Here is a 27,080-nt window from a genome sequence, read left to right as displayed (position 1 = left end):
AGTGCTATGCAGACGACACTGAACTCTTTTTCAGACTCCCTGCTGCATCACTTGCACTTTCCTTCATCCCTGACTGCCTATCTGCCATTCAGGTCTGGTGCACTTCCAACGATCTCTGCCTCAATGCCAGGAAAAATGAGATTCTTCCAATTGGGACCCCGGCTCCCTCCTTCTTTCCTTCTTTCTGGCCTCCCAGCTTGGGCTCTCCCCCTGTTCGGTCTTCTGAAGCCAGAAACCTTGGAGTCATCTTTGACTCCTCTCTCTCCTTTGTCCCTCACACTCAGGACATTGCTAAGAAGTCCCATTTGTAACTCTTCCTTCCCAAAGGAATTCTCCCTTTTCTTACTTTCCCCCAGAAGCTCATTGTTTCCCGAGCCCTGGTTCTCTCTAGGGTTCACTACTGTAACAGCCTCCTCCTCAATCTACCTTCTTCCACTGTGCAATGCCTTCAGCTTATCCAGAATAGAGCAGCAAGACTTACCCTTGGCCTTGAGCCCAGGGACCGCATCTCTCCTGCACTAATGAATTCACTACTATTGTGTGTTCAAGCATCTCATCCTGGGGAGATTAGAGTGTCTGGTCAGGCCAGAAAATTCTACATTTTACTTGGTAACCTTGTATTTAATTAATAAACAGCATAATGGAGGATGAACACTTGTTTACTGTCGGACAATACATTTAGAACACGTGGATCAAGACAGAGAGTGTGTCTTTACTATTAAAGGCCTTATCAGTAACCAATGTATGGTCTAGAATGCTCTCAAAGTGCTATGAAAATAAACAATGAAGCAACACAACACCCTCAATACCTGCTTTAAAATCATGAAATACACACTATGCTCACTGACAAAAAGAGAAGGATTCGTAACATAAGAAGCGGAAGCAGGGGTGGACTGGGAAGCAAAACAGGCCCTGGAAATAATTTTCAAAGTGGCCCCAAAATACACATTTTCAGCAAGCCCAACCCTTTCCCTATGGGCCAGTCCAACCCTGAGCGGAATGAATGGACACGTATGAAGCAATACAAATGGGAATCTGTATATATTGGCAAATAAAATGCTTGGAAGAGTCACATATAGCAAAATGATATTTAATGGTGACGGCATTACCAACATTTTCTGTTTTTTTATAAGCAATTGTACTCAGATAGCAGCACTCCATTTGATGAAGATATTGAACAAAAATGTTACTTGATTGAATAAACCAATTTAAAAGTTGGAAGTCATTTAACAACTAAACTGCAGAAATATGGTAAAAATAATGCATGTAAATGTGACAGCACATATTCAAACTTAAGGTTTGATTTCAGAGACCGTCCAATTGTAAAGTAAAGCATGTCAATATGTTCTAATATGAACAATTATTTTTGTTTTCAGAGCCTCTATTTGCCTCTCTTCCTAATATGGAGATTATTGCTGATGTTTCTAGTATGAGATATGAAAATAAGTGCCCTGTGCTCATCGTGGTCTGTCGTTGATGGCTGTTGCAGAACGTTTTTTGGCATCTAATGTAAAACAAATTGATTCTTACTGCACACTATCTCATGCAAACTGATTGTTCATACATTTTTGCATTTCCTCCTGCTTCCTGAACCTGAAAATGGGGTTTTAAAAGGCAAGGATCCAGTTTAAGTTCCTAGAAATAAACATTGTGAAGAGGGATCAGACCATTGCTCGTGTACTCAAGACATTGGGCCTCATTAGAAGGTTGGAGGTAACCATCCTGCTTTTAGCGGCATGGTTACCTCCATACCGCAATCCGGGCACGGGTTCCTCGAATGAGGTATTACCGGGCCATCGCAACCTTGGCGGACCCGGTAATTCCCGGTCCGAGGAACCCGGACCCGGACCATCCCCATTCCCATTTGAACCCCCATAGGGCTCAATGGGAATCGGGATGGAGCTAACAACGGGCCCGTTAATGACGGGCCCGTTGTTAGCTCTCTGGTCCCCTTGCTGGTCCCACGAGGAGAGCTTGTAATAGGGCAGAAACAGGTTTACCGGCACAAGCACCTTTACTGGTGCCGGTAAACTCATTCCGCCAACCTTATAGTGAGGGCCATTGCTTATTTGAACTTTAAGAATGCTGTGCAAAATGAAAACATCGGATTGTGAATTGTGGTCTTCAATGGGAATGAGTCTCTCAGCTAAAAAAAAGTATTTTGAAAAAGGGTGTTTGCTTTCTCTAGAACATCACATGCTTTTGCACGTTTGCCAATAGCTGTTAGAAAAAAAGATTTGATGAGGCCATGCAGTATAACTGGACATTTTCTATGGGGTGTGGGAAAGGAACCGAGGTCTTACTGGATTTTGTGCAAAGGCAAGGCTCACAGAGGTTGTTTGTCGGCACCATGAATCAAGATGGCTGGATTTCAATGAGGAAGCTGACGCTGCGCTGATGCATGTGGACTGTGCTCCCCTATGACCCTTTTACTGAAGCAAACCTTGACCATGAGCAGGTCATAGAGAAAGGCCATAGTGCCCAAGATGGCATTATTTTTTGTGGATTCCATGAAATAGATCCATTTCAGTTTTACGATTCATCTCAGTGGGTAATTAATATTAATTTCTGTAGCAATAAAAATGTTGTATTTTTCTGTGATGAGTTTCCTGAAATATGAGTCTAGACTGTCATTTCCACGAAATTACTTCAACAGTTTACATTGAAAAATGTATTATTTTAGGGATGGGGGATCCCTCCCCAAATCTCTCTTCCACATTCACTACAACCCTTACCTCCAACCCCTGCCCAACCCCCCCTTCTTCCCCTTAACCCACAAATGAATACATTTCAATGTAAACTGTCAAAGTAATTTCCACGGAGTAAATGACCACAAAGTAATTTACTTCGTGGAAAGAACATGACACCCTTTGAGCAAGTGTCAGAAAATTAATCGAGTGCACAGAAACATATTAATGGGTGATCAGAAGAATGAAATATGGAAATTGATGTGGCTTCGAGTGAACATATATTTAAGCAATAGAACCTGAGCGGCGGGGGCATTACCGACTCAGGTAATGCCCCGGGGCCCATAGGTAAGGACTCGAGCGAAGCGAGGAGGGAGGGGAGGGAAGGGAAAAATGATTTTTTTATTAAAAAAATTACTTACCTGAGTCCCCGGCGGGGGGTGAAGGCAGCCTCTCAGCCGTGGGGAGGCTCGGAGCGGGGATGGCCCTGCTTCGAGCCTCCTCATTGGCTGAGGGACTGCCACGCCCCCCCCACCGCCGGGGACAAAGGCCATGGAATCCCGACGGAGGGATTCCCGGCTGGGTAGGGACCTGGCGAGAGCCAATCAGAATGCTTGTTGCATTCTGATTGTCTCTCGCCGGGGTACTAATGTTAAATAGTGTGGGTTGTCCTCTAGAGAAAGACAGATGTCTAGTGCATCCGAAACCTGCTTTTCCCAAGTATTGTATTCTAATTATGACGCCTGCTTTGCTACTGAGTCATACAGTTGTTTTGTTGGTCAGATACCCTTGTTGGCCATTGGCACATATCCTTTCATCTTTTGTGAGCTTATCCAAGTTTTGAGGAGAAGCGCTTGAGCTTTAGTTCTAGAGCACTTGTGTTACATAACTTTGACTCCTTGGCCCAATCAGAGGAAGAATTTGAAAGTTTTAGCAAAAATCTATTTTTGGTGATTGATAGCATGAGTTGAGCATTTTAGCCACTTGGTCTTTTCAGGACACTACTGTTTTGGATTGTCCCGAGTTGTCCAACTTGTGGACCGCTGCTATTCCTGTAGTGTTTTACCTTGTTTGTTTTAGTAGACATTAATATGTAAGTCTTGTTTTATTACTTCTAAGTATAAATGTGAGAGTGTTTTATCATTTGTTGCAATTGTGTAGATAATACAGTTATTAGTGATTAATTACTTTCTAAGAGAGAAGGATTCCAATGTATCACTGTTGGTGGGTGCATTTTGCATGTTTCTTAATCATTACAGCGTAATTTTTAAAACGAGTTTATACATTCAACACACTTACAATTATTTAAAAAAAAGAAGTTAAAAGGTCACCTTTGTCTCCTACTTGCCGCTTCACCCAGTGCGCCATGGCAGCCACGCTCCCACTGTCGCTGACATCCAGGATTACTGTCTGCAGTCTGCGGGAGGCCGCTTCCTTCAGCCGCCCTGCTCCTTCCTGTGTGAAGCACGCTGCCAGCACAAATAGCCCTCGACGGTCCAGCTGCCGAGCCAGCAAGTGCCCAAAGCCGGAGTCGCAGCCAGTGATCAACACATACTTATCTGGGAGGTTTGGGATCGTCTTCTTCTCCCGGTACCAGCAGTGGAGAAAGTACAGACCCAGCAGGACTAACAGGCACAGCCACATTGTGGACCCTCGCTCTCTGCTCACGAAGACAAGAGAAGAGGATGGTGTTGGCCGGACGCAGTGGATTCCCCTTGGCCTGAGATATTCTGCAAATGGGAAATATTGCACAGAGGATGAGGCTTCTTCAGCCTGGCAAAGGCTAGACAAAATAACACAATCAAAACACAAAGTTAGAGTATGAAAAATAGAAATAGAATCCATCTTCAGGTTGGAAAAATAATCCAGCAGACAGATGCATGTATTTGTATTTAAAACATTCATCAAGAGGAGGGGTGAGATGTGGCGAGATGTGGTCTTGTGGTGAAATGGTCGGCTGTGGTACCAGGTTACTTGAGTTTTAATCTGCCTTCCCTTCTTAACGAAATGGTGCTATTCTAGGCACATCAGAGGTTGGGTACTACTCCTTTGCACTTACAAATATGCAGTTCGAGCAGACAGTGTCCCTCCTGCTGGATGGATATCTGCTCTGCATAAAAATGCACACACCTTGTTACCTACCTGTTCCTCTGTTCTCCTTCATCTGCCAACTTTGGGGGCACTTAAACAAACTGCTGACTGGCATTTTAAAGCACAATAAAAGTGGCCATTTACATTTGGAGCAAGGGTACACACAACACAGTGAGGAGTACAGCATGTGCTGTCCAACAGATCAAATTGAGGTGACACTGTATTTATACAGCGTTCACTTTGTCCCTTCTTGGGTGAAGAGCACAATCTTCAGCTGTGGTTGTAGTTACTGGCAGAACCAAAGTAGAAAATAATTCAATGTCATTGACGAGTGTGTGGAAAGGATACACACAGTCTTGTAATGATGGCGCTTGGTACCACAACGGGCAGCAATGTTGATTCATTAGTGCGTGCAACACCTGAACAAAGCCTGCAAAGGTCTGCTAATGCAGACCAGGCAACAGATAGTCTTGCTGTGGTAGTGACAGTATATGTCCTTAATTGCTTTTCCTTTTTTTTTTTTTTTTCTAGATCCCGAAGATATTGCAAATAAAGGAAGGGGCGTTGTGTATCTGTTTGCTGGTCTGGATGAGGTTTTTCTAGAACTATGCGTTTTTGTCATGTTGCCTATTTGTTAGTTAGGTTGCACTGCCCAATGGATGGATGAGGTTAAGGGGGTAATTCATAGAATTCGGCACACAAGTGGGGCGCGAGCTGGCGCACAGTGTGCACGTGCAGCAGTCTGCGCCAGCCGCATGCGCCAAAACCCATTTCAGCGCACAGCGTATTCATGGATTTTAACATCCAAAACCACCGTGGCGCAGAGTGGCGCAGCGACCCTGCAGCAACGCGCCAGTTACGCCCCCAACCCCGCCCCGTGCGCCATGAACAGCGCACAAATCCAGTACATGGCGCAAAGGCCAGTGGACCAGCATACAGCCCCCCAACCACAAAAACGCTTGGCAAACCCCCACGCAGCCCTCAGAATACACGTACCCCTCTCGCGCTAGCGAAATCGCGTGTAAAAATCCCCACGCACTCCTCAGAATACACATAACTCGCTCGCGCTAGCGAAATCGCGTGTAAAACTCCACCCTGTGGTGTGGGCAGCCAGTGGGGCATACACTGGGGTGATGGGCTGCCTGTGGGGAATGTTGAGGGTGGATGGGCTGCATGCGTGTATTCCTGGGGTGCGTGGGGAGTTTCACATGCGATTTCGCTGGCCGAGTGGGGTACGTGTATTTCTGGGGGTGCGCGGGGAGTTTCACATGTGATTTCGCCGGGTGTGCAGGGTACGTGTATTTCTGGGGGTGCACAGGGAGTTTCACACGTGATTTCACAGGGCGAGCGGGTTACGTGTATTTCTGGGGTTGCGTGGGGAGTTTTACACGCGATTTCACTGGGCGAGCAGGGCACGTGTATTCTGAGGGGTGCGCGGGGAGTTTCACACGCGATTTCGCTGGGAGAGCGGGGTACGTGTATTTCTGGGGGTGCACAGGGAGTTTCACACGCGATTTCGCTGGATGAGTGGGGTACGTGGATTCTGAGGGGTGCGCGGGGAGTTTCACACGTGATTTTGCTGGGTGAGTGGGGTGCATGTATTTCTGGGGGTGCGCGGGGAGTTTCACAAGCGATTTCACTGGGCAAGCGGGGTACATGTATTCTGAGGGGTGTGCAGGGAGTTTCACACGTGATTTCTCTGGGCGAGTGGGGTACGTGTATTTCTGGGGGTGTGCGGGGAGTTTCACTAGCAATTTTGCTGGGCGAGCGGAGTATGTGTATTCTGAGGGGTGCGCGGGGAGTTTCACATGCGATTTCACTGGGCGAGTGGGGTACATGTATTCTGAGGAGTGCGCAGGGAGTTTCACACGCAATTACTCTAGTGCGAGAGGGGTACATGTATTCTGAGGGGTGCGCGGGGAGTTTCACATGCGATTTCGCTGGGCGAGCGGGGTACGTGTATTCTGAGGGGTGCGCGGGGAGTTTCACATGCGATTTCGCTGGGCGAGTGGGGTACATGTATTCTGAGGGGTGCGCAGGGAGTTTCACATGCAATTACTCTAGTGCGAGAGGTGTACATGTATTCTGAGGGGTGCGCAGGGAGTTTCACATGCGATTTCGCTGGGCGAGCGGGGTACGTGTATTCTGAAGGGTGCACAGGGAGTTTCACACGCAATTACTCTAGCGCGAGAGGGGTACATGTATTCTGAGGGGTGCGCAGGGAGTTTCCCACGTGAATTGGCAGTGTGGCTCCTCCCAGGTGTGCCCTCTCCCCCCTCCCCAGGCCTTGCAGGCAGCCCACACCACAGGGGACTACCCTGCACCCCTGGCCATGCCCCGCAGATAGCCCATCCACCCTGGGCATGTCCCCCAGCCAGCCCACATGTCACCATGCACTAGTGAGCACCGACTCATGTCCCCCTGCACCCCCACCCACCCAGCAGTGACGGGCACCTGCCAGCAGGCCCCGACTCATGTCCCCCTGCACCTCCACCCACCCAGCAGTGACGGGCACCTGCCAGCAGGCCCGACTCATGTCCCCCTGGACCCCCACCCACCCAGCAGTGACGGGCACCTGCCATCTGGCCCCGACTCATGTACCCCTGCACCCCCACCCACCCAGCAGTGACGGGCACCTGCCAGCAGGCCCTGACCCATGTCCCCCCAACACATCATCATGATCCACAATCATGGGCCTTATGGCCACCCAAATCCCACCGCAAACCACCCCTGCCCAAAGACCCAACCAAGTATTACATCCACCCCACATTGAAATGCCCATTACATGATACAACCCAAATGGCAAGTATGTACATCAACACATGTCCATCACACACACACAATGGGTGCCAGTAGATGTGAAAACCCACATCGTGACATGCATGAAACCAATGAGAGAATACCACACATTGAAGTATGAAACAACAATGTATTGAACACAAAATGAAGGGAATTAAATGAAAACACACACTAATGGAAATAAGAAATAAAATGCAGCATGTCCCAAAATGAAAAAATATATGAAATCAGAATCCAAATAAATCCAAATGAAAATGTGTCCAAAGTCTCAGTCCAACAAAGCAAATCCAAAGTGAAAGAAATAAGTAAAATCCATTGCTCCATGGTGAAATAAAAAAAAAATGATGATAAATCCACTGTTCAGCTATATACAAATAACAAATCCAGGGTCCATGAGCCCAACTATTGAAATGAAACCTACAAAAAAGACTACCTAATAAAGAACTATTTACAAGAAGGTGGGGCATAGGCCAAGCGCCCCAAATGAAAGAAAAACATAAATGAAACCTAACACTAACTAACTATATAGAATGGCGGCGGGCAAGTCCTACGGCTCACTAGTTGATTTCCCGGGCCAGGGCATCATCGAACTCCTGTTCAACGTCCTGGAGGTGGGCCTGTTCCCTGGTCCCGAGGTCTCGCAGGGATAACGTCATGTCCACCTCCAACTCCATGTGAATTCCCTCGAGGCACTCAGCCCACCTCAGCGCCCTGCACATGGAGTTCTCCGCATTGACCATTGTGAGCCGTGCCTCTTCCGCCCGCCACCGCTCCGCATCTATCCGCTGGCCCAACTGCTGCCACATGGAAGACACTCCCATTCCAGGGTCCTCCTGCCCTCCGGCCGATGCCTGCCCCTCTGATGTTGATGGCCCCGCGCCATGATGCCTCCCACGTTGAGCCTGCCGCTGCCTCCGACGCAACTGCCTCTGCCAGCACAACGGCATCCAGGCTGATGGAATCCACCGGCGCCGTCGTGCACGTGCCCTGCCCGATGCTCCTGGCACATCCTCCAACTGCTGGGGTCCAGTTGCTGGGGTGTCCACCCCTGCTGGACCTCCGACTCCCGACTGTGGCAGGGATGGGATCTCCACCGAGCTTGCTGCGTTGGTCAGGGCACGCATGTCATCACGAATGTCACGCGTGCGCAACCCGACACCAATCAGGACCGTCTCCATACGTCCATGGGTCCCCTCGTCCGCAGGTAGAGGAGTGTCAGATGACGTGGACCTCCCCACCTACCTGCGGACGGGCCTGGAATGGGGCATCCCTTCTGGTGCATGGTGGTGCAGTCACAGTATCAGGGACAGTGACATGCACAGGCCCCTCCACAACGACCTGTGCTGCTATCTGCCCCTGCCCCTGGGCTGCACCACTTGCACCAGTGGTACCACCCCACCAAGCCCCATGTGCGGCTCAGTAGCGGCCTCCTCCTCCTCTGTGGAAACCACCAACCTGGATGGCTCCACACCGTCTTCCGCCGTTGCAAGCCCCTGTGGGGGCTCACCCACCCCTTCCACTACAGCCGTTGTGGCAGACGCGGCACCAGTCCCCTCGCTCCCGGATGATGGTAATTCCTGGGAGGGTGACTGGGCCTTGCATCGCCGGCCGGTGGAGGCATCCCCGCCGCTTTGCTCCACAGCGCCGTCTCCGCCCTCTTCTTTACTCGCCGCTGTGTAGAGGAAGACATAGAACACAAGCATCAGTGTACTGTACAATAGTCCCCTAGACAGGAAGCAATAGCACATGAGTGGCACTGTCAAACGTCACTTCCATCATGTACCTCCAGAACACATGGGTCAGTGCAGGCAACACACATGCAGTAACAGGCATGGCGCATGCAAAGAACATTTGCATTCATGTACAAAGAACTTTTGAAAAATACGATGGTAGTTCGAAACTCACATGCATCATGGCTCATACTGAACACATGCACACACATCACCGTAGTTTCATTCATCTGGCCTCGTACACCCCAGATACAGTGGAGACAAGGATAACTAGGCTGCTTCAGTGAATCGCAACATAGTCACGGACCTGTGTCATGTATCCATGGCGTTTACAAGTCACACACACGCTACTCAGACACATAAACATGTACACCATACATGTCCTTGACAGCAGCACCCATCTCTCACACCCCATCCATGTCCAATAACAGAGACAGGCATGCATTCATGTGTGCATTCCGCATGTTGCCCCGCATGTAGCATTGTAACACATGCACCATCCATGTGGTTCACGCATGACTGGTCTCACATGCAGCACCATGATGTCCCTGCACACACACATTCATACATGGCCAATGTCACACATACAGGCAAGTAGCTGACTACCAGCACACTGCAACATGCCCTGTTTCACACAGCAGTGCATGGCCACTTACCACTCGACTCCAGACGGGCCTGCATCCTGAGGATCTGGTGGTGAAGCACTGGGCGAATGCGCTCCAGGACCTCATCTGTTGGTTGGTAAACTGGCCCCGGCGCCCCACTGCATCCTCTGCCTCTAAGAGACACCGGGCCTTCTTGAGGGTCCTGGACTTGTATTCCTCCCAGCGCTTCTGGACGTGTTTCAGGTCGTGGTGTGCCACCCCCACCGCGTTGATGGCACCCACTATGTCCGTCCAGATTCTCCTCCGTCCTTCCTTGTCGGCGCGCAATGGTGTGAAAAGGGCATCATACCGCCCCAGGACTCGCTCCACCAGGATGCCAACTTCTTCGGAAGTGAAGCTGGCAGCCCTCTGCCTCTCTGGCTGGGGGTTGCCACTGGTGCGGAAGGTGTTGTGTCAGACATGGCAACCCCCGAGGCAGGTGTGGGTGGGCAACTGGGTCCTGGGGCTGGGCTGTGGAGTGATGGAATACCAGTCGGGAGTCTTCTGTTCCAGCAGGGGTGGTCACTGCAACTGGACCCCTGCAGATGGCAGATGTGCAGTCACAAAATGGCAGGGCACAGTGGCAGCAGGCAGGCAGGCAGCAGCAGATGGCTCATGGGAGGCTGCTCAGGGCTCTGGGGGCAGGAAAATGGCCTTCTGGGCAGGAGCGTGGTCTTCCATGTGTTGTCGCGTAGCCAGCTTGATACGGAGTGATTTGGCACCTGAAAAAACTGCACGTCAGTGTGTAATTCGAGGATAGCCCCTTAGCGCGTATGCGTGTCTGTGACGTTACGTGCACGGGCGTTCCCCTCTTGACGGGTGCGTAGTGAATCAGCACGTGAAAAAAAGACATGTCCGCGTGTGAATGCGTGTGATCCGAGGAAAGGGCCTAAGCACGTAAGAGAAGTGACGCGCGCGCATGTCCCTCAGCACGGGTTAAAGGTGAGCGTGTCCCGGCAGTTCGCTGTATGTGCCTTTGGTGGAGACCGACGTGTGTGTTGCTACTTCGTGTTGTTTTGCGCGCCATCACAACTTCACAGCGGGTCAAGGACGTATCTATTCTTTTGGCAGGGGGAATTGGCTATGCGTGTTTTTCATTATCACGCTAGTCTGACGGTGAGTCGCGCACACTATTTTTCCCAAAGCGGGTGCCCCTGTGTATCGCGTACCCATTTTCGAGGTCAAAGCAGCCTGCGTGTCCCACGCGTACGTGTTTTTCGTGTCCCTGGGTGCCACTGCGTACTACGGGAGGTTAATTCCACACACGTGGGCTACCGGGTGTTGCGTGCACGGTTTTACAGCAGTTTTGGGGTGCCTGAGCATTGCGTGACCCATCACTTCAACACCGGGGTCAAATACAGCCTTGCAGGTGCAGGGGTGCTGTTAACATCTTGTATCCCACCCCCTCCACCCCAATTGCCCAGGACAATTGTTGTGTACACCTCCCATTGGCACTACTCCATCTGTGCTGGCACTTCTCCATCTGTGCCATGGTTGGGAGGCCACGTAAGGTGAGGAGCGCCTCAGCTGGGCGTACTCCACGTGGTGGGTGTGGTTAGGGACGTGGCCGGGGTGACCAGGGAGTAGGGGGACTCCAAGGTGTCCAGGGTGGCTGCAGAGGGGGAAGAGGCAGGGGTGCAGCAGCTCGGCACGATGTTGTGCCACATGTTGGTGCAGTCATGCCACCACCCCCTGCGGCTCCAGGAGATGCAGTTCTTGCATCTTACACTGGCGCCCATGTGACCCGGCAGTCCGTTTCATCGTCTGCCACGGGCTCAAGGGTAGTGGTAGCTGCAGGTGCAGCTGTGGACACCACCACCTAGGCTCGGTGTCTGCCAGCACATGCTGCATTGGCACTTGAAGAGTCCATGGAAGAATTCCAGGTGGTCAGGAGGCACACCGTAGGTGCACACAGGGCTGCCCTGACCGAGGCACGTGTCCCAGGGGCAGCAATGTCATCTGCTGCCCCGACCAGCCGGATGTTGGCAAGTGCAGGGGCAGATGCAGCTGACACGACCCCGGTTGTGAGTCTACCAACCAGGACAGTCCCGGTCAATGACCCTAGCACAGCGGATGTTGCTCCGCAGGGTCCATTCCAGGGCACCCAGCAGCCACTGGCACAAGTCAGGGGTTCACTCCATGTTCCACCTGCCACTCCCTCAGCTCATTCCACCAGCGCCACTGCCCATACTGATCAGGGCGGCATTTGCCAGCCAGGGTCCGGACCAGCGTCCAAGAGGAGGAAGGTTGCACCAGCAGTAGAGGCTGGAACCCCAGACACAGGTACGGCCTCCAGCACATCGAGGAAGAAGCCTTTCTGCAAGCAGGAACTGGACTTCATCGTGGACTACGTGCGGGAACACAACTGTGAAATGCTAGTGGGGCCGAATTGTCAAACTACGGCTGCCCATAGTAATACCCACTGGAAGCAAGTTGCGGATGATGTGAGTGCATTCGGCCATGAGGTGCGCACAGCGCAAGAGTGCAAAAAGCGTTGGAATGACCTCAAACGCAGCACTAAGGCAAAGCGTGCCTCAAATTACAACATGACTCTGGTGACTGGCAGTGGGCCTGCACCTGAGGAGGAAGACCTCACTCTGCACGAGGCACTCGTTGCGGAGTTCATACCAACAGAATTTTTCGTAGGAGTGGGAGAGATGCCAGACTTTGATGCCCCGTCCAGTGAGTTTTGTTGCCTGTTGGTCGACGACATGTGTGTTTTGCTTGTGTGATGTGTTGTGCTTGACTGCCACAGCATGTCAGGTGTACATGGTTCTCATGTGCAAGTAATGCAATGCTTCTATGATACGTGCCTGCTGTGCAGGACATGTAGAGCAGACAGGGACTGTCCTCACCACCACACTTGCACCCTAATCTCATGCTAGTCACCCAGCTGCCCCTACAGTCCATGTTCCAGCTCAATGGCCCGTCTACGTGTAGCCTGGGGTGTGTTCACTCTCAGAACTGGGACTATGTCATTGCATGACTGACGTGCATGTGTCCTCTGCATGCATGCGGGTACTCCACGTAGGCATGCTCCCTTGCCCCTCCACCAACCCTGTGCCCCAATTTCAACATTGCACAGGTGTGTATCACGTTGGCATACTGCAATGACCTGTTCAAGACTCCTGTGTACATGCAAACTTCCACCAGCCAACCTGCCAGACACATGCATTGGTGTACATTGTCTGCACTTCATGCAGATTGTCTCGCTTGGACTGTGCAGATGGCAGATGCTACGCTGGCCATGATTTCCCATTCATGCTCCATGTGTATTCCATGCATGCCTCTATGTGTCCTTGACTGGATGATCATTGTAATACGTGTCCAGGATGACTTACCTTTCCTTGCTTTGATCATCCATTCCATGCCCACTCTGGCTCAGTCCTGCACCACACAAATGTTTATGGTGTCACAGTCTGTGCAGGGCACAGACCTCCCCCGTTTCATGCCCACTGACTCTGTTCAACTGGTGTAGGGGCTTCTGCACACATGTCTGTACTACTGAAGGGTCATCATATGTCCTGCTTTCTGTCCCATCATCATCTGCTGTGTTGTCAGTTGACTCAGATGATGCAATTGATGCTAGACAGCACTGTCTGCCAATGCACAGGTCTCTGGTCGCCCTTTCGCTGCCATGCAATGCATCCCTAAATTTTCACTTAGTGGGGGGGAGGGTTTGCTTGTAGCCATGCACACATTGCATGCACATTGCATGTCATGCCTGGACTTGCCCTTGCACTGCCTTCAAGTCAATTGATACACATCATGATGTACTTGTTCATGTAGATAGTGGATAGCGTACACATGTCCTACACTGCATCAACCCACTTCTGAGCTGTGTTACACCTTTCTACATGCCTAGTCCCTGATGCTATGTCAAAGTGACCTTGCATGCATGCCAGGTTCACATTTGTGGGTGACATGTGTGCTTCATGTGTTCTCAGTCTGTGTGATGTCTGTGTGTGTGTTATGTGCTTCTGGCATGTGTACTAATGTAAATGTTCTCCACTTTCCAGATGATGACGCAATGGAGCCAGAGGATGTTGTCATGTCAGACACAGGTTTGCTATCACACCAGCAACCCAGCACAAGCGGGGGTCGTGGGGTGGCAGACTACGAAAACCCACATGTGTTACAGACCATCTTGTCTGTGGCAGGCAATGAGTCAAGCCCGGACGATCACTCTAACGAGAATGTCGAGTTGGATGTGCATCGGGTCCATTCGTCTGGGGTGAGTGATTCTGATGTGGACGCTCCTCTGTCCGCGACACCTGCACTGAGGGGCCAGCTGTTGTTGGGACCGCTGCCTGTGGTGGATCGGGATGCAGGGTCACCCTCCACACCAGTCGCTGATGTGCCTGGGACATCACGTCAACAGGGCATGTGTCATCGCCGCACAGAACCAGGCTCATCCGTCTGGCAGACTTGCTGCTGACGAGGGGCAAGCTGTGCCTAGGCATGGTCAGGCTCCGGTACCACGTCTACCTTTTCAGGAAGAGGCTGACTCGGACGATGAGATATCTCCCACACAGGCCGGGCTGTGCAGGCTTTGAGCCCATGGAGGTTTTTTTTGACTCAACATCATCGCATGTGGGTGTTGAGCTGCACCCTGTACCTCCCCCTTCCTGGGTTCCTCCCCCCGCCCAGGTCGTATGTGGCCATTTTTGATTTTTCATTTTAGTTTAGCTAGTTAACATTGTTTTTGATAGTTAGTTTAATTAGGTAATGTAGGTTTTTTTATAGTTAGTTTAATTAGTTAATATAGTTTACAATTGCTTGTATATTGTGCATTTATGTGACGGTATGGTGCGTTGTGGCTTTTGAAAGCATCCACTGTCTGTTCCAACTTGGCCCTTCAAGCTTGTCTCGTGTATGTGTTTGCAGCTTGGGGTCCTGACTCACATAGGCCACTCCTGCTTCCCTTATCCATGGGCTTGCAAGGATGGTTCGGTGTTACAGTCATTTACACAAGGGCTTTGGACTGTCATATCTGTGGCCTGTCTGCTGCTGTACTACTTGTGTTAACACCCCTAGTGGGGATTGTGGGGGTTTTATCCACGGCATGTCTGCATTAGAATTGGGTAGGTTCATGATTGATGTGTCCATTAATTGATATACAGTGTGCTGTATGTTTATTTTATTTCCTGTACATGTGCTTCATGCACTTCATGCTGTAGACAGTGGCCGGCACCCTTTGCCTGTCAAAGTCACACTGATGGTGGGAGGAATTCTGATGTAGGTGTCTGACATGGCCCAGTCACAACCAGCATGAAGAGACACACACAGGGAACTTTCCTGCGTTAATTATATGTTGTGTGCCCTTTTTGCAGGAGAATGAGCCTCCAGACTACCTTTGCCAGCAGACATGGGCCATTCTATGACATACAGCTGGCCACATTCGGTGGGGCAGACATGCACATGTGTGCACAAGCAGTGCCATAGGGCTTGTGCTCAGACGGCCAACAGAAGCAGACATGTTTCCAGGAGCTCCAGGCAAGGTGAGCATCATAAGGGGGCCACACCGCAGCCAAGCTTCCACCAGGCCACTTGCACATGCATGCTAAGTAGCGCCACTAATGGGCAGCTAGGACAGATGTTGTTGAAGCACACAGTACAGCTAAAATGCGTTGGGGACAAATGGAAAGTTGCTTACCAAGTTGTCAGGGGCACACGCAGGGGCTTTCGCACATATCCTCCGGTACACCCTGCTCCATAGAAGCAGAGTCATTGGCGCAGTAGCGTTCCTAGCCAGTAAATGAAGCAGCGCACAGGGACACCCAGCGAGGCACAGACTTGTGTGCAGTGCATATCATTTATATGTGCAAATTGACGCGTGCACTACCTATTTTAATCTGCGGATGCCAGAACACAACTTTTACTGGAGTCGTACCTCGCTATACGCGTGTGGCTGCTCACCCAGGGACCATTGTATGATGTGTGATTCTTGATGCATTGGTCTTCCATTTGCCGCGCGCCCACGTGTGCCTCCTTTACTGCATTGACAGTGTATGGACCTTCACGGGGGCAAGCTAACGTATGGGTACAAAGCAGCAGACAAGAGTGTTTGTTTGTGGAGGAGTCATTTACTTTGGGGCATTTATGGTGTTGCGTGTGTGTGTTGGAGACACACATAGATTAGTAACTCACACTCTCTTTGAAGCATTGAACTGCTCCTGTTACTGGACCTGAGAGTGCGCAGACAGGAGGCCAGCACTCAACCCAGATATGAGTCTCTAATTGGCTTGCATTTGACTCATTTGGTACAATGTGCATGATGAACATGTTTTGTCTGATTGAGTATGTGTTATTGTGAATAGTTGTATTTTGTATTTTCCCTACTTTCCCTGGACAATCCTACTCCCCTCTCCTGCCCCTCTTTCCGGTTATCCTGAATACCAATGCCTGTCCAAACAACATATCCCTGACCATCCTTCCCCACCGGGGTCTCAGAGGCCTGTGTAAGTTTGACCTTGCAGGTGCCCAGACCACGGAGGGGGTGGTTGGTTCGTGCCACTCCTGCGCCTGGACACCGAAGCTGTGACACTACCCATCAGTTGGTGCATCATCATTGTATATTTTGTACCGAACATGGTACCCATCCTGTTGTGGCATTGTTGACTGTGCTACCTTGGTTGTTTTATCACTGTGCTTGGTCATGTGCTTGGACATGTTCTGCTACTTCAAGTCATCTACTGGAGACTCTTCCAGGGTTTTTGGTTGCCTACAGGCTTTTTCCATGGTTTGTCGGTTTGCCTCCTTGGAGTTCTCTGTGATTTGGTTTTTTTTTGCCAGTCAAGGTGGCCTCTGAGGGGGCTGGACCCTATTTACACACAAGGTGGAACATGGAGACCAAGGGGTAGGATGATGCTGTGGCCAGGTATACTTGAAGGAAGAAGGCTACATACCCCAGACACAGTTGTTCAGTAGGTCATGGTTATGTGTGAAGGAGGGAGGGCCTTTTGTTGTTGGAAAGTTGGCTTTGGCTACAGTGTTTTGGGCACTCTGACATTGTAATTGTGGGGTACTATGTACATGATGTGTTCTGCTGGTCAATGCCTGTTCCTGTGTTGTCTTTACTTTTCAGGTGTGAGGGGATTGGTGTGGTTTGACATGCTGGGGTGTACACATGTTATGTTATGTTATGTTATGTTATTTTGCATTTATATAGCGCCTTATATACCATTGGTATGGTCTGAAGGCGCTGGTAGGTTAAACGCCCTTGGGAACCGAAGTTCAGGTCAGTAGAGGGAGAGCAAAAGTGCGTGTGCGCACCGGGTATGTGTGCAGCTGGTGCGGAAATCGAGTGGTAGCTGCTTCTTAGCTGTAGGTGTGGTGGTTGAGAGGTCAGGAGTATGTGTTCGCTCTGGTCGGTTTTACCCAGAGCGAGTGTGGCTGCGTTAGGCCTGAGGAGAACGCCTGGCTGGGGGGTGTGCAACCAGCAATGATTACTTAGAGTGATGTGGAGTGAGCGGGAGATGTAGATATGAGAACAGTTATACCGAATGGTGTCATAGTATCTCTGTGTTCTAGATGAGTGGTGGTGTAAGGGGGAGAGTAGGCGTGGGGTGTGGTATGAATGTATGTTTTCAAGTGTTTCCATCATTCCAAAGCATGTTAGGTATCGTCCGTTGCACATATTCGTCCGATTCCTCATACTCGTCCGCTTCACAGATTCGTCGGTCATTATCATCGTCTAGTTTACACCCTCATCCAGTCCGCACACTGGTCTAGTCAACACACTCGTCCAGTCAACAAACTCGTCTAGTCCACGCACTCGTCCGGTTCACACGCTCGTCCAGTCCACACACTCGTTCCGTCCACACGCTCGTCTTGTCCACACGCTCGTCTGGTCCACACGCTCGTCCAGTCCGCACACTCGTCCAGTCCGCACACTCGTCCAGTGCACACTCGTCCAGTCCGCACACTCATCCAGTCCGCACACTCGTCCAGTCCACACACTCGTCCAGTCCACACACACGTCCAGTCCGCACACTCGTCCAGACCACACACTCATCCAGTCCACACACTCTTGTAGTTTATACTCGTTTAGTCTGGATACCGGCTCCAGATAGGGCACTCGTTCAGTCTACAATGGTCGTCCGGTCCATCCATTCATCGGAAAAGCCAACTACTCGTCTGCTCTGTCTGTTCATTCATTCCATAAACTCATGTGCTCTATGGTTTTTGTCCGCTCCCTGGATTCATCTGATTAGGCACACTCGTCCGCACCACACATTTATCCGCTTCACCCAATCGTCCGCTCTATATATACATCCGCATCCGACACTCGTTTGTTCCGTATACACACCCGTTCCTTACGCCCATCCATGCTACCCATTTATTTTTCGCTCTCCTTATTCATCCGCTCTCTACAATCATTCGCTTCGCACTAGTCTGCTCTCCACACTCGTCCCTTCTCCACGCTCCTCAGCTCGATTCTGGTCCCCACGCTCGGCTGCACTCCCCATAAAAACCGCTCTCCACTCTCATCGGCTCTCCACACTCATCCGCTCTACGGACTTATCCGCTCTCCGCACTCTTCCGCTCTCTGCACTCATCCGCACTTCGCACTCATCCGCTCTCTTCGCACTCATCCGCTCTCTTTTCTCATCCATCATCCGCTCTCATTTCTCATCCACCATCCGCCCTCTTTTCTCATCCGCCATCCGCTCTCCATACTCACCCGCTCTCCATACTGATCCGCTCTCACTTTCATCCGCACTCCATTCTTATCCGCCATCCGCTCTCTTTTCTCATCCGCCATCCCCTCTCCACACTCATCCGCACTCCGCACTTGGGCGCCCTCCGCACTGGGCCATCCTCCCACTCGGCCACTCTCCATACTCGGCCACTCTCATCCGCTCGCGCTCTTATCCGCTCTCCACTCTCATCCACTCGCGCTCTTATCCGCTCTTCACTCTCGTCCACTCCCCACTCTCATCCGCTCCCCACTCTCATCCGCTCCCCACTCTCATCCGCTCTCCACTCTCATCCGCTTTCCACTCCCCTCCGCTCTCCGCTCTCATCCGCTCTCCGTTCTCATTCGCTCTCTGCTCTCATCCATTTTCCACTCTTACCGATAGTCGCATTCATCCGTATTCCACATCTCCTCCGCGCTCCACACTCGTCTGCGCTCCACACTCGTCCATGCTCTACACTCATCCGCGCTCCACACTCATCTGCGCTCCACACTCATACGCGCTCCACAACTCATCCGTTCTCCACAACTCATCCGCTCTCGACAACTCATCCGCTCTCCACACTCATCCGCTCTCCACACTCATCCGCTCTCCACACTCATCCGCGCTCTACACTCATCCGCGCTCCACACTCATCCGCGCTCCACACTCATCCGCTCTCCACAACTCATCCGTTCTCCACAACTCATCCGCTCTCGACAACTCATCTGCTCTCCACGCTCATCCGCTCTCCACACTCATCCGCTCTCCACGCTAATCCGTTCTCCATCCTCATTTGCTCTCCACCCTCATCCCGTCCCCCCTCATCTGCTCCCCCCCTCATCCGCTCTCCACCCTCTTTCACTTTCTGCAACTCATCCGCTTTCTAGTTTACATTCGAGTTTATTTAGCTGTCATTTCTCGCTTCATGTAGTTTGATGGGTCGGTATTATTGTGATGATGCTAGATTGGTTTTATGGGAAGAGCCAGGTTTTCAGTAATTTGTGGAAGGCCGTTATGTCCTCAGTTAGGCGGATGTGGGGTGGGAGTGAGTTCCACAGGGTTGGTGCCAGGGCAGAGAATGATGATCCGCCTAGCCTGACTGAGTTTGTCTTGGGAATTACTAGGAGGCCGGCTGAGCTCGATCTTAGTGTGCGAGTGGGATGATAAGCTATTAGTTTGTCTTGAAGATATTGTGGTCCAGTTTTATGCAGTGCTCGATGGGAGAGGCATAAGGTTTTGAAAGCTACCCTACGGGCAACTGGAAGCCAGTGCAGTGTTTTAAGGGCTGGGGATATGTGGTCTCTTGGATTGAGCGTAGGTAGCATTTTGGCCGCCGCGTTTTGTGCTCTTTGAAGTTTATTCAGTTGGTAGGCATGGATTCCGAGGTGTAGGGGGTTTCCGTAGTCCAGTCTGGATATAACGATTGTTTGGACAGCGGAGACTCTGTTGGGAAATGAGAGGTAAGGAAAGACGCGCCTAAGGTTTTGAGGTGGTAGTGGCAGGACTTTGAGACATTGTTGACTTGGCGCAAGAGTGTTAGGTCGGAGTCTAGGGTGCATACGAGATTTTTTACTGTTTTGGAGGGTGTAGGTGAGCAGCCCATGGCGGGTGGCTGGGGTAGTGGGTGCGGAAGAAGGTCGGAGTTGCCGCAAATCATGATTTCTGTTTTGGAGGGGTTTAATAAGAGGTGGCTTTGGGTCATCCAGCGCTCTATGTTTACAAGGCAGGATGCCAGGTTGGGTTGGGAGTTGGGTTTCGAGTTCAGGAATTTTAGAATTAGTTGAGTGTCATCGGTGTAGTTGTAACATAGGATGTTGTGTGAACGAATTATTGGAGGGAGGGTGGTCAGGTAGAGGTTGAACAGGAGGGCGGATAGACATGCTCCTTGAGGGACTCCCGTGTCGACTGGTCGAGCTTGGGAGGTAAAGCTGGAGAGTGTTGTTATTTGGTGCCTGCCTTTGAGGAATGAAGCTATCCATTTAAGAGCGGTTCCACGAATTCCTAGGGAGTGGAGGCGGTCTAGGAGGATTCAGTGATTGATCGTGTCAAAGGCAGCGGATAGGTCGAGAAGGATTAGAGCGGCGCATCCTGCGGAGTCTGCTGTCATTTTAAGGTCGTCCCAGATCGAGGTTATGGTTGTTTCGGTTCCGTGCCGAGTTCTGAAACCTGATTGGGCAGGGTCAAGGAGATTGTTGGCTTCGACAAAGGCGTTTAGTTGGGAGTAGGCGGTTCGGTCAATGAGTTTGGCAAGGAATCTGGTGTTTGAGATTGGGCGGTAGTTTTTGGGCTCAAGAGGGTCGAGTGAGGTTTTTTTGATTAGAGGTTTGACGTGTACCATTTTGAATGCTTCAGGAAAAATACCAGAGGCAAGGGAGGCATTTATGATAGATCTTGCGCTTCTCCAGCGCTGGTAGAAGCAAAGATTTCTTTAAGGGTTGTGGCTGGGCAGGGGTCTAGAGGGGATCCAGATGGTTTGCGGGCTGATAGAAGTTTGAGAAATTGTTCTGGTGAAATTGGACTAAACGATTCGAACGTTGGTTGAGTAGAGGTTGTATTTGATGAGCTGGCCGGTATGGGAGGGGGATTGTTAATTGGTTAAATGAGAGCCAGTTTAGTGTTTAGAGTTTTTGTCCTTTCAATGGCTGTGGTGTAAAAGTGGAGGGAGAGTGAGTCACACAGTGATTGTGACGGGGTCGGGACAGTTGTATTACAAGTTGGGTTGGTGAATTCGGAGATGATTTTGTGGAGTTCTTTGCTTGGGTTTTTGCAGTTTAGGATTCGGGTGTTGTAGTGGACTTTTTAGCTTTCCGGATTTCAGCCTTGTAACAGTACAGGTGTCGGGCCAAGGTGGTCCTGGTCTCGAGGGTTTTCTCTTTTTGCCAATTGCGTTCTAGGAATTTGTAGTGTCGTTTACTGGTCTTCAGCTCAGGAGTGAACCATCTGGGGAACGGGCCACGGCGGGTTGATGGTTTGCATGGAGGGGTGAGTCGCATCAGAGATGTGTTGAGCCATGAGTCAAAGGCCTCAGGTGTTAGTTGGTTGTTAGTTTGGCAGGTAGGTGGTGGAGACTGGAGGAGTGCCTCGGCTAGGTCCGGGGTAATTATTCGTTTTTTCCAACATTTTCGTAGGTTAGGAGGTTCAGATGAGGGTACGGGTAGGGGGCCAGGTGCGGGGATGGCAAACGAGAGAACAAAGTGGTCGGACCAAATGATAGGAATGGGGGGCTTTAGCCGAATCTGGTTGTTGGAGCTAAAGATGGCGTCGAGAGTGTGTCCTTTAAAATGAGTCGGTCTGTTTATGTGGGGTTGGAAATTAATTGCATCTAGACCGTCAATCAGGGCGTGTGTCATAGGATTGGTGGGGATGTCGAGCCATATGTTGAAGTCTCCGAGAAGGGTGAGGTTGGGATGGTTTATTTGGAGGGTGGCAATAGAGTCGCAAAAGTTGTTTGCAAAATGTCTATCGTAGCCAGGGGGCCTGTAGATTATTAGGAAGGTGTGTGAGAGCGACAGGGAGAGGGATAGTTTCACGAGGAGGGATTCGCAGGATGGAATGGAGGGTTGGTTGTCCATGATTGAGGCGCGGAAGAGAGATTTGAAGACAAATGCTACCCCCCCTCCTCTGGACCACCGGTTCAGTGGGATGAGGCTGTAGTTGGGCGGAAAGGCTTCATTTGCGATTAGGCTGAAGTCATCAGAGAACCAGGTTTCGGTGATGAAAACTAGGTCCGGTTTGACGGAGGTGAGGAGGTCAAAGATGCAATGTCTGTTTTTTGCTACAGAGGCGTTAAATAAGATACAGTTCACATCGGCAGGGAAGGTTGGTTTTGGTGCTGGAGCGGGATTGGGCGGAGGGGGAAAGAGTGGAGGGAGAGGGGTAGGATTAGTGTTGCTCGGGAAAAGAGGGCGAGCCGGGAGATTTGCTGGCTTACGGCGGGGTTGGGTGGATATGTGTTGTGTGATGATCGGGATTGGGGAGGGGGATTTGAGGACGGGAGGAGGGCGGTTGGGAGTTTCGGTTGCGGTTGAGGAGAAATCGAGGGAGAGGGGTTTCAGGAAGGGAGAGGCCACGGGGGAGAGGGGAGAGTGTGGGAGGGAGGAGGTGGGTCGAGACAGGGGAGGCGAGGAGAGCAGAGAGGTTGAGGGGGACCAGGAACGCTTCCTCTTTAGTTTCTTTGCTGCGATTGCTGTGAGAGAGAGGGTAGGGGGTTCAGAGGGGGAGACAGAGGCTGCTTCAGTTCTCGCTAGGGCGAGGCGCGCCGTTTTTAGGGAGGGGAACGGGTGCCGTCGGGGGGGGAAGGTGGCAGGGGTATGATGGCAATGCGGGGAGTGGGTGACTGCAGGGTGGGGTGTGGTAGTGGGGGGAGCGGGCGTGGGCAGTGCTGGTGGGTTGGCAGTGGGGTTCAGGAGATGAGCGGTCTTGGGGTGGGTGGCATGCCATTGTGCCCCCCTGGCTTGGTGTTTGGTGAGGGTGCTGGCAGGGATTGCGGAGGATGGTGGGTTTTCTTGGGAGGGGGAGGGAGGAGGGCAGATAGGAGAGTGGAGGGGGTCGATGGGAGTAGTTTCTAACGGGCACTGGTGGAGTTGGTGCGCTCATGGTTTGTGAGAGCTTTGGGTTGATTTAGGAGGGATTTCTGATTGTGGTTCTAGGGTCGGTGATTCACACTTATAGGAACACTTCTGGGCACAACTAGTCAAGGACTAATTGGTGGTTCTAGGCATTTGGGGATACTTCTAAGTGCAACTTGGTTCTAAATGCAATTGGGTATACTTTCTAAATGCAGTTGGGTATACTACTGAGTTGAGCAATTTTTCTGAGAGGTTAATGGGCGCAACACCAAATGTAGTTGGGTATACTTCTAAATGCAGGTGGGAAACAGTCCTAAATTGAACTTTCTCAGAGAGGCTATTGGGTGCAATTTTAAATGCAATTGGGTACACTTCTAAATGTTGGTGGGAACAATTCCAAATTCAACTTTCTTAGAGAGGGTGCAGGGTACAGTTCTAGAATGCAGTTGGGAACAGTTCTTAATTCGACTTTCTCAGTGAGGCAATTGGGCGGAGCCTCTAACTAACATGGAATATTTCTAATGCAGGTGGGAACAGATCTGAATTTATCTTTCACAGAGAGGCTATTGGGTACAATTCTAAAACGCTGTTGGCAACAATTCTGAATTCAACTTTCACCGAGAGGCTAATGAGTGCAACTTTCAAGTCCCACTGGGTACACTTCTAAAATGAAGTTGGGTACATTTCTAATTTCTAAATTGCAGGTGGGAACAGTTCTAGATTCAGCTTTCAGAGAAACTAATGGGTGCAGTTTCTAAATGCAATTGGGTACATTTCTAAAATGCCGTTGGATACACTTCTAGTTGCGAGAGGGAATAATTCTAATTTCAACTTTCTCAGAGAGGGTGCAGGGTACAGTTCTAGATGCGAGTGGGAGCCATTCTTAGTTCAACTTTCTCAGAGAGGCTATTGGGCGTAGCTTCTAAGTAAGATTGGGTACACTTCTAATGCAGGAGGGGACAATTCTAAAATCAACTTTCATAGAGAGGTTATTGGGTGCAAAACTTTCAGGTGCAGCTGGGTACACTTCTAAATGCAGGTGGGAACAGTTCTAAATTCAGCTTGTACAGAGAGGCTATAGGATGCAGCCTCTAAAAGTAGTTGGGTATACTTCTAAATGCTGTTGGGTGTACTTCTACATGCAAGAGGGCACAATTCTCTCAGAGGCTGTCCGGCGCAACTTCTAGCTGCAGTTGGGTACACTTCTAATGCAGGTGGGAACAGTTCAAGTGCAGGTGGTAACAGATCTAGATTCAACTTTCACGGAGAGGCTATCTGGCGCAGCCTCCAAATGCAACTGAGTACACTTCTAAATGCAATTGGGTACACTTGTAAATGCGGGTGGGATCCTTTCTAATGCCGGTGGGAACAGATCTAAATTCAGCTTTCGTAGAGGGGCTATTGGACGCAGCTTCTAAATGCAATTGGGTACGCTTCTAAATGCCGTTGGGTACACTTCTACATGCAAGAGGGAACAATTCTAATTCAACTTACTCAGAGAGGCTATCCGGCGCAACTTCCAACTGCAATTGGGTACACTTCTAAATGCTGGTGGGAACAGTTCTAAAGCAGGAGGTAACAGATCTAAATTCAACTTTCACAGGGAGGCTATCCGGCGCGGCCTCCAAAAGCAACTGAGTACATTTCTAACTGCAATTGGGTACACTTCTAAATGCGGATGGGAGCAGATCTAAATTCAACTTTCGCAGAGAGGCTATTGGGGACAGCCTCTAAAATGCAACTGAGTATCCTTTTAAATGCAGTTGGGTACACTTCTAAATGCAGGAGGGGACAATTCTAGATTCAACTTTCACAGGGAGGCTATCCGGCGCAGCCTCCAAATGCAACTGAATACACTTCTAACTGTGATTGGGTACAGTTCTAGATGCAGGTGGGCATAGTTCTAGTGCGGGTGGTAACTGATCTAAATTCAACTTTCAGAGAGAGGCAATCGGGCGCAGCCTCTAAGATGCAACTGAGTACACTTTTAAATGCAATTGGGTACACTTCTAAATGCAGGTGGGGACAATTCTAAATTCAACTTTCACAGGGAGGCTATCTAGCGCAGCCTCGAAATACAACTGGGTACACTTTAAAATACAATTGAGTACACTTTTAAATGCAATTGGGTACACTTCTAAATGCAGGTCGGAACAATTCTAATGCAGGTGGGAACAATTCTAATGCAGGTGGGGACAATTCTAAATTCAACTTTCAGAGAGAGGCTAATTGGGTGCAGCTTCTAGATGCAACTGAGTACACTTTTAAATGCAATTGGGTACACTTCTAAATGCAGGTGGGAACAATTCTAATGCAGGTGGGAACAATTTTAATGCAGGTGGGGACAATTCTAAATTCAACTTTCAGAGAGAGGCTAATTGGGTGCAGCTTCTAGATGCAACTGAGTACACTTTTAATGCAATTGGGTACACTTATAAATGCGGGTGGGAACAAGTCTAATGCAGGTGGTGACAGTTCTAAATTCAACTTTCACAGAGAGGCTAAATGGGCGCAGCTTTTAAAAGCAACTGAGTACACATTTAAATGCAATTGGGTACACTTCTAAATGCGGGTGGGAACAATTCTAATGCAGGTGGGGACAATTCTAAATTCAACTTTCAGAGAGAGGCTAATTGGGTGCAGCTCCTAGATGCAACTGAGTACACTTTTAAATGCAATTGGGTACATTTCTAAATGGGGGTGGGAACAATTCTAATGCAGGTGGGGACAGTTCTAAATTCAACTTTCACAGAGAGGCTAAATGGGCGCAGCTTTTAAAAGCAACTGAGTACACATTTAAATGCAATTGGGTACACTTCTAAATGTGGGTGGGAACAATTCTAATGCAGGTGGGGACAGTTCTAAATTCAACTTTCACAGAGAGGTTGAATGGGCGCAGCTTTAAAGCAACTGAGTACACATTTAAATGCAATTGGGTACACTTCTAAATGCGGGTGGGAACAATTCTAATGCAGGTGGGAACAATTCTAATGCAGGTGGGGACAATTCTAAATTCAACTTTCAGAGAGAGGCTAATTGGGTGCAGCTCCTAGATGCAACTGAGTACACTTTTAAATGCAATTGCGTACACTTCTAAATGCGGGTGGGAACAATTCTAATGCAGGTGGGGACAGTTCTAAATTTAACTTTCACAGAGAGGCTGAATGGGCGCAGCTTTTAAAGCAACTGAGTACACATTTAAATGCAATTGGGTACAATTCTGAATGCAGGAGGGGACAATTCTAGATTCGACTTTCTCAGGGAGGCTGATGGGACTTCTAAATGCAGGTGGGAACAGATCTAAGTTCAACTTTCGCTGAGAGGCTATTGGGCGCAGCTTCTAACGCAGTTGGGTACGAATCTAAAGCAGGTGGGGACAATTCTAAATCGGCTTTCAGAGAGGCTGTTGGGTACACTTCAGATGAGAGTGGGAACAATTCTAATGTATCTTTCTCAGAGGGCTATTAGGCGTACTTTTAATGCGAATGGGGACAGATTTAGATTTGGTTTTCATAGCGAGGATATTAGAGATTCCATCTGAGTGTGGCTTGTGCTAGTAATCTTTAGTTGACGTTATACTGTGGGCCATTGAAATGTAGGTTAGAGTGGCAGGAGCTTTTGGAGTAGAGTAATTGCTCTACCCCCACCAAGGCCAACACTTACGGTTTTGTCGGAGTCAGGTGGCTTCCTTGGCTTCCCCTGCGGACACCTGCTGACACTTCCTGGATCCGCCTCTGTTGGAGCCGCCCTTGGCCTTGGGGCCCTTAGCCGCAGGGGGCTGCCGGGCAGAGGGCTGCCCTGAACAGAGCAGTGATGAGGGGAGGGATGGGCGGGTCGGGGGCGGGAGCTGGACTAGGGAGGGGTGGTGGGGCGGACT

General features: G+C 50.1%; 1 protein-coding gene across 1 annotated transcript in view; it reads right to left on the bottom strand.

Moving 5' to 3' along the window:
- The window catches only part of LOC138581825 (retinol dehydrogenase 16-like), a 187,691-nt gene that overhangs the window by 147,608 nt on the left and 13,003 nt on the right, over window positions 1–27,080 (bottom strand). The window contains exon 2 of the mRNA XM_069652825.1: window positions 4,019–4,417. Coding sequence (XP_069508926.1) covers window positions 4,019–4,331 — 313 coding nt within the window. The 5' untranslated portion in view covers window positions 4,332–4,417. The remainder of the gene's footprint in view (window positions 1–4,018; window positions 4,418–27,080) is intronic.

This window comes from Ambystoma mexicanum, chromosome 3q (genome assembly GCF_040938575.1).
Source record: "Ambystoma mexicanum isolate Mex_15411 chromosome 3q, UKY_AmexF1_1, whole genome shotgun sequence".
In the NCBI taxonomy this organism is placed as follows: domain Eukaryota; kingdom Metazoa; phylum Chordata; class Amphibia; order Caudata; family Ambystomatidae; genus Ambystoma; species Ambystoma mexicanum.
The sequence above is the reverse complement of the archived record's forward strand: the minus strand, read 5'-3'. Positions and strand labels throughout refer to the sequence as shown.